Source organism: Paralichthys olivaceus, chromosome 22, assembly GCF_024713975.1.
Source record: "Paralichthys olivaceus isolate ysfri-2021 chromosome 22, ASM2471397v2, whole genome shotgun sequence".
Lineage (NCBI taxonomy): Eukaryota > Metazoa > Chordata > Actinopteri > Pleuronectiformes > Paralichthyidae > Paralichthys > Paralichthys olivaceus.
Genome location: NC_091114.1, coordinates 17,248,704 through 17,257,796, shown reverse-complemented (window position 1 = coordinate 17,257,796; position 9,093 = coordinate 17,248,704). Strand labels below are relative to the sequence as shown.

At 42.2% G+C, this 9,093-nt stretch overlaps 1 protein-coding gene across 2 annotated transcripts; it reads left to right on the top strand.

Moving 5' to 3' along the window:
* Positions 1-4,795: 4,795 nt before the first annotated feature.
* LOC109645913 (high mobility group protein B2-like) lies at positions 4,796-8,243 on the top strand. 2 transcript variants are annotated; one of them, XM_020111589.2, is made up of 5 exons: positions 4,796-4,968; positions 6,183-6,341; positions 6,881-7,032; positions 7,104-7,278; positions 7,523-8,243. In XM_020111589.2, exons 2-5 carry the CDS (start codon positions 6,192-6,194, stop codon positions 7,646-7,648), a joined length of 603 nt encoding a protein of 200 aa, XP_019967148.1. In that variant the 5' UTR covers positions 4,796-4,968; positions 6,183-6,191; the 3' UTR covers positions 7,649-8,243. The 2 variants fall into 2 exon arrangements, with proteins under 2 accessions (XP_019967148.1, XP_069375023.1); XM_069518922.1 differs by having other exon boundaries at positions 4,799-4,968; positions 7,397-8,243.
* The last annotated feature ends 850 nt before the right edge of the window (positions 8,244-9,093 follow it).

Genomic DNA, 9,093 nt, shown 5'->3' with positions numbered 1-9,093 from the left:
GATATCTGGAACATGACATCTAGAACATGATATCTAGAACATGATATCTGGAACATGATATCTAAAGCATGACATCTGGAACATGATATCTAGAACATGATATCTAGTATGTGATATCTAGAACATGATATCTGGAACATGATATCTAAAGCATGACATCTGGAACATGATATCTAGAACATGATATCTAGAACATGACATCTGGAACATGATATCTAGAACGTGATATCTGGACTGTGATATGACTGGACTGTGATATCTAGAACATGATATCTAGTATGTGATATCTAGAACATGATATCTGGGACATGATATCTAGTATGTGATATCTAGAACATGATATCTGGAACATGATATCTAAAGCATGACATCTGGAACATGATATCTAAAGCATGACATCTGGAACATGATATCTAGAACATGATATCTAGTATGTGATATCTAGAACATGATATCTGGAACATGATATCTAAAGCATGACATCTGGGACATGATATCTAGTATGTGATATCTAGAACATGATATCTAGTATGTGATATCTAGAACATGATATCTAGTATGTGATATCTAGAACATGATATCTGGAACATGATATCTAAAGCATGACATCTGGGACATGATATCTAGAACATGATATCTGGAACATGATATCTGGACTGTGATATGACTGGACTGTGATATCTAGAACATGATATCTGGAACATGATATCTAGAACATGATATCTGGAACATGATATCTGGACTGTGATATGACTGGACTGTGATATCTAGAACATGATATCTGGGACATGATATCTAGTATGTGATATCTAGAACATGATATCTAGAACATGATATCTGGAACATGATATCTAAAGCATGACATCTGGAACATGATATCTAAAGCATGACATCTGGAACATGATATCTAGAACATGATATCTAGTATGTGATATCTAGAACATGATATCTGGAACATGATATCTAAAGCATGACATCTGGGACATGATATCTAGTATGTGATATCTAGAACATGATATCTAGTATGTGATATCTAGTATGTGATATCTAGAACATGATATCTAGTATGTGATATCTAGAACATGATATCTGGAACATGATATCTAAAGCATGACATCTGGGACATGATATCTAGAACATGATATCTGGAACATGATATCTGGACTGTGATATGACTGGACTGTGATATCTAGAACATGATATCTAGAACATGATATCTAGAACATGATATCTGGAACATGATATCTAGAACATGATATCTAGAACATGATATCTGGACTGTGATATGACTGGACTGTGATATCTAGAACATGATATCTAGAACATGATATCTGGAACATGATATCTAGAACATGATATCTAGAACATGACATCTGGACTGTGATATGACTGGACTGTGATATCTAGAACATGATATCTAGAACATGATATCTGGAACATGATATCTAGAACATGATATCTAGAACATCTGGACTGTGATATGACTGGACTGTGATATGACTGGACTGTGATATCTAGAACATGATATCTAGAACATGATATCTAGAACATCTGGACTGTGATATGACTGGACTGTGATATCTAGAACATGATATCTGGAACATGATATCTAGAACATGATATCTGGAACATGATATCTGGACTGTGATATGACTGGACTGTGATATCTAGAACATGATATCTAGTATGTGATATCTAGAACATGATATCTAGAACATGATATCTGGAACATGATATCTAAAGCATGACATCTGGAACATGATATCTAAAGCATGACATCTGGAACATGATATCTAGAACATGATATCTAGTATGTGATATCTAGAACATGATATCTGGAACATGATATCTAAAGCATGACATCTGGGACATGATATCTAGTATGTGATATCTAGAACATGATATCTAGTATGTGATATCTAGTATGTGATATCTAGAACATGATATCTAGTATGTGATATCTAGAACATGATATCTGGAACATGATATCTAAAGCATGACATCTGGGACATGATATCTAGAACATGATATCTGGAACATGATATCTGGACTGTGATATGACTGGACTGTGATATCTAGAACATGATATCTAGAACATGATATCTAGAACATGATATCTGGAACATGATATCTAGAACATGATATCTAGAACATGATATCTGGACTGTGATATGACTGGACTGTGATATCTAGAACATGATATCTAGAACATGATATCTAGAACATGACATCTGGACTGTGATATGACTGGACTGTGATATCTAGAACATGATATCTAGAACATGATATCTGGAACATGATATCTAGAACATGATATCTAGAACATCTGGACTGTGATATGACTGGACTGTGATATGACTGGACTGTGATATCTAGAACATGATATCTAGAACATGATATCTAGAACATCTGGACTGTGATATGACTGGACTGTGATATGACTGGACTGTGATATCTAGAACATGATATCTAGAACATGATATCTAGAACATGATATCTGGACTGTGATATGACTGGACTGTGATATCTAGAACATGATATCTAGTATGTGATATCTAGAACATGATATCTGGGACATGATATCTAGTATGTGATATCTAGAACATGATATCTGGGACATGATATCTAGTATGTGATATCTAGAACATGATATCTAGAACATGATATCTGGAACATGACATCTAGAACATGATATCTAGAACATGATATCTGGAACATGATATCTAAAGCATGACATCTGGAACATGATATCTAGAACATGATATCTAGTATGTGATATCTAGAACATGATATCTGGAACATGATATCTAAAGCATGACATCTGGAACATGATATCTAGAACATGATATCTAGAACATGACATCTGGAACATGATATCTAGAACGTGATATCTGGACTGTGATATGACTGGACTGTGATATCTAGAACATGATATCTAGTATGTGATATCTAGAACATGATATCTGGGACATGATATCTAGTATGTGATATCTAGAACATGATATCTGGAACATGATATCTAAAGCATGACATCTGGAACATGATATCTAAAGCATGACATCTGGAACATGATATCTAGAACATGATATCTAGTATGTGATATCTAGAACATGATATCTGGAACATGATATCTAAAGCATGACATCTGGGACATGATATCTAGTATGTGATATCTAGAACATGATATCTAGTATGTGATATCTAGAACATGATATCTAGTATGTGATATCTAGAACATGATATCTGGAACATGATATCTAAAGCATGACATCTGGGACATGATATCTAGAACATGATATCTGGAACATGATATCTGGACTGTGATATGACTGGACTGTGATATCTAGAACATGATATCTGGAACATGATATCTAGAACATGATATCTGGAACATGATATCTGGACTGTGATATGACTGGACTGTGATATCTAGAACATGATATCTGGGACATGATATCTAGTATGTGATATCTAGAACATGATATCTAGAACATGATATCTGGAACATGATATCTAAAGCATGACATCTGGAACATGATATCTAAAGCATGACATCTGGAACATGATATCTAGAACATGATATCTAGTATGTGATATCTAGAACATGATATCTGGAACATGATATCTAAAGCATGACATCTGGGACATGATATCTAGTATGTGATATCTAGAACATGATATCTAGTATGTGATATCTAGTATGTGATATCTAGAACATGATATCTAGTATGTGATATCTAGAACATGATATCTGGAACATGATATCTAAAGCATGACATCTGGGACATGATATCTAGAACATGATATCTGGAACATGATATCTGGACTGTGATATGACTGGACTGTGATATCTAGAACATGATATCTAGAACATGATATCTAGAACATGATATCTGGAACATGATATCTAGAACATGATATCTAGAACATGATATCTGGACTGTGATATGACTGGACTGTGATATCTAGAACATGATATCTAGAACATGATATCTGGAACATGATATCTAGAACATGATATCTAGAACATGACATCTGGACTGTGATATGACTGGACTGTGATATCTAGAACATGATATCTAGAACATGATATCTGGAACATGATATCTAGAACATGATATCTAGAACATCTGGACTGTGATATGACTGGACTGTGATATGACTGGACTGTGATATCTAGAACATGATATCTAGAACATGATATCTAGAACATCTGGACTGTGATATGACTGGACTGTGATATGACTGGACTGTGATATCTAGAACATGATATCTAGAACATGATATCTAGAACATGATATCTGGACTGTGATATGACTGGACTGTGATATCTAGAACATGATATCTAGAACATGATATCTAGAACATGATATCTAGAACATGATATCTAGAACATCTGGACTGTGATATGACTGGACCCTCTCTATAAACTCTAACTAGCGCCCCCTGCTGTTGCATCGACCTCTTGAGGAGAACAGATGTATTATCCATCCTTCATCATTAACAAATGTTTTTAAAAGATCTCCATCTTCTTCCCTCCCCCTGCTGCGCTCTATCGCCCCTCCTCCACCTCCTCTAGGATTGGCCTCTTGATTTGACGTACACCAATTCGGACCAATCACACGTAGGGAAACAAACTGGCCCCGCCTTGTTGTGAGCTCAGGATTCCCGCCCTGCTGACGATCCTGACGGGACTGACGTACAGTTCCAAGAGCCAATTAGAGGCGAGCATTCATCCCAGCCGCGCCCACAGCGACAGACCCTGTCCCCTCCCCCGATCGGGAATAACCAACGGGGGCGTTGCTGGGGGCGGGGCCACGCTGGAGCTCGACCCAGTTTGAAAGTGAACGAACGTCTCCAGTCGCTGCTGCAGCGTCCGAACATCAACAAGAACCAGAACCAGAGCCGAGCCGAGCCGAGCCGAGCCAGACCCCGACCAGACCCCCGCCTGTAGCCGCCCCCTGACGAGTGAGTACCGGGGCCGTGCTCGCTGCCGCAGGGGCTCGTCCACTGACAATGAGCAGTCTTTGATTCACTGGTCGGTCCTGTGATAAAAGCTCCGTAAAGAGGCTGAGGCAGGAATCAAACGGCCGCAGGAAGGTGTCGGTGGTCGGCTGAGTGCCCCCCCCCCCCCGCTCCGCCTCTCCGTGTGCGCGCTCCGGGCTCTGATCCAAACGTGTTGTTGTAAACACGAAACGCCCATTCTGGAGTCTCAATGCCAGGAAATAGCCCTGTCCCGTCCATACAACGCTGACCTCTCCGGAGCATAGCCGGAGCCCTGCGTTGAAAATGCGTAGCTGTCAGTGACTCACGTTTCCGTTGCAGCCGCTCGCTGTGAAACCGGCGCCGCGGTTTGAGGTACAAATGTCTCCGCGTGTGAAGGGACCGTGTCGGCGTCGTGTTTCCGATCGCGTCGGGGATTCAGTGTCTCTTTCTGGGGCTGGTAGCCGGTTAGCCTGATGCTAGCGGAGGGGGATGGGGCGGCTAGCTGCGCAGAGGGCGGGAAGCAAATGGTCGCCCATTGTTCTGATGGAGCTAACCCGTTAGCATCGCTAAGCTAACAGCTCCACGAACACGCAGCGCCAGCTTCACCTCAGCCGCTCCGAGAGGCGCAGTCACCGGGGAGCCGACCTGCCGCTCCCCGGCGGGACGTCCCGGCGCTATAGCGGGCAGACAGAGGCTTCAGTCCGGTGCGCGGCCTCCTGACTCCCCGGCGGAGAAAATGGAGCCCCAGTAGTTCTTTGTTGTTCCCAGTGAGAGTGACGGGCCCAGGGTTACTGTCCATTTACACACTCACACTTTAACACTAACATTCAATACACAGCTGATGTCATCACATTAAACACGGACTCAATGATAATAATCATATGATCAATTATCATATGATCAATAATAACATGATAGATCAATAATAACAATATAATAAATCAATAATAACCATATGATCTATTATAATATAGATCAATAATAATATGATCAATAGTAATCATACAACAAATTATAATCTTTTACATCAATAATAATCTTCTGATAGATCTCAGTTTAACGTTTGTATTGATAAAGATTCATAAATGTCTCTCTCTCTCTGACATGTCTCTTTCTTTCTCTCTCTCTGACATGTCTCTTTCTTTCTCTCTCTCTAACATGTCTCTCTCTCCCTCGAACATGTCTCTCTCTCTCAGGCCGTCAGTATGATGCGTAAAGACGTGAACAAGCCGAAGGGGAAGACGTCGGCGTACGCCTTCTTCGTTCAGACGTGTCGAGAGGAGCATCGCAAGAAAAACCCGGAGCAGTCTGTCAACTTCGCCGAGTTCTCCAAGAAATGTTCAGAGAGATGGAAGGTAGGACAGACAGGTAGACAGACAGACAGGTACAGAGACACACATGAAGACAGACAGGTACAGAGACACACATGAAGACAGACAGGTACAGAGACACACATGTAGACAGACAGACAGGTACAGAGACACACATGTAGACAGACAGGTACAGAGACGGACATGAAGACAGACAGGTACAGAGACAGACATGTAGACAGACAGACAGGTACAGAGATAGACATGTAGACAGACATGAAGACAGACAGGTACAGAGACGGACATGAAGACAGACAGGTACAGAGATGGACAGGTAGACGGACATGAAGACAGACAGGTACAGAGACGGACATGAAGACAGACAGGTACAGAGACAGACAGGTAGACGGACATGAAGACAGACAGGTACAGAGACGGACATGAAGACAGACAGACAGGTACAGAGATGGACAGGTAGACAGACAGGTACAGAGACAGACATGTAGACAGACAGGTACAGAGATGGACAGGTAGACGGACATGAAGACAGACAGGTGGTGTGATCATGCTGTGTGTTGTCTCAGGGTCTGACTGCCACTGATAAGAAGTGTTTCGAGGACATGGCGAAGGCCGACAAGGTTCGCTACAACCGAGAGATGAGTGACTACGTCCCCCCCAAGGGCTTCGGAAAGAGGGGCCGCAAGAGGAAAGATCCCAACGCACCTAAAAGACCCCCGTAAGTGTCCTGACCTCTGACCCCTGACCCAGGATGGTGGCCCTACAACCTGACAGTGTGTGTGTGTGCAGGTCGGCCTTCTTCGTCTTCTGCAGCGAGTACCGTCCCAGTGTGAAGCAGCAGTTTCCAGGTATGTCTATAGGCGACTGTGCCAAGAAACTGGGAGAGATGTGGAGCAAACTGACGCCGTCTGAAAAACAACCGTACGAAGAGAAGGCTCAGAAACTACGGGAGAAATACGACCGGGTGAGTCGCACCAAACTAACCCAAAGTATTTTCTAGAGTAATGTGCTCGAGTCCGACTCACGAAGGAAAACATTCAAGTGAGGGGCGGAGCTTAAACATGTCATCATCACTGTTACAGGTTCATGACACGTGTGACATTCAGTGACACCTAGTGGTGAAGTTACACCTCAGGAAGAGAACATGGGCGTGTGTTTAGTCCTGACCTCTGATTGGCTGTCGACTGAACTGCCTCCCTCTCTGTCAGGAGATGGTGGCGTACCGCGGCGGAGGCACGTACGCTCGGAACCCCGGGTCCTCAGCTCAGGGAGGAGAGGAAGAGGAGGATGACGAGGGGGACGACGATGACGATGATGACGACGACGATGAGTAGAGACGACAAGCGGCAGCTGGATGAGAGAGAGACGTGTGTGTGTGTGTGTGTTTCAGAAGGTTTTAACAGGTTAAAGGGGCGGGGTCTCTGACAGCTGATTGAAGGGAGGAGACAGCGCCCTCTGTCTCCAAGGTAACGTGAGGCTGTGTGAGGTCAATCAGCTGATCATTTTAATTATTGATTATTGGGTCACATTTTTAATGAAACGTTTTTCTCTTGTGACTCGTGGAGACGTTGTTCTGGGACCAATCACAGAAAAGATCAATTATCATTTTGATGACACCTCGTGTGTCACATGACCAGAGGTCGCTCTGAAACACACACACACTGGATCACTGTGTGTGTGTGTGTGTGATCAGATGTTAAACTGTCCACAGGATAGTACAGTAAACCCCCCCCCACCACTGTTACCATGGTTACTCCTGCACCCTCCCCCCCACACCATCCCCCTGTGTGTTGCCATGGAAACCCGCCCCCTGCTCTTCATCTTGTTGTTTTTTTATTTTCGTACTGGAGGATTATGGGAGTTTTTCTTTCCTCACTGTCAAAGTAGAAACTTCAACTTTTATAATAAAACGAGAGACTGAGGGAAAAACTGTCTCTGTGTCCTTTCTCTGTCACACTGTCTTCCTTTAGGTCCTCATCCTCCACCGCCCTCCAGACACACTCACACCTCTGGCGCCCCCTTGGGGTCGGTAACTCTCTGCTGAATGGAATGTGGCCGATCCTGATTTTAAAGTCGAAACTATAAAATTTTCTGTTTGTGGTGAAAGAACCTGAATAATTCACGTTGACAGTGAAACATAATTTTTACTTAAAGCAGCACAGTGTTACTGTCACTGAGCTCTGGATATTACCCATGATCCTCTGCTTCCGGAACCAAATACAATAAAGTACAGTATACTGTACTTTACAGTATTTACAGTACAGTATATACTGTACTTTACTTTTGTTAGAAAAGGAGCATTAGCCACCCTGCAGTACAGTACATGTGATGTGGTAACGTGATATGGTACAGTACTGTAAATACTCTAGATACAGTCTGAGGAGAGAGTTGGAGACAAACCTGTTCTCCAGTCAGAATGTCCTTATCATGGATGAAACTGAAACGGATTAGATGAGGGTGGACTCTCTGCCCAGCTTCCCTCATAGTCAGGCCATGGTTCATGACACGGTCGTCTGAAATAATGGTCCTTGCATGGCCTCTTCCACCACGTCCTCCCTCTCTCTCTCTCTGCTTGCAAAGTTCTCAAAATGGCTGAACTGAGGCTTCTTGTAGCTGATTGGTGTTCAGTTTTGTGAGTAAGTAGTATAAGTATTTTCAGGTGTGTGTCTCAGTATTTTCAATGAACCATTGTATGTTGTGTTTTGAATAGATGTGTTTTCCCAATGGTACCCTGAGATTTCATTTTTGAACTAAGTGTCTTATGTATGAAATAGTGTGC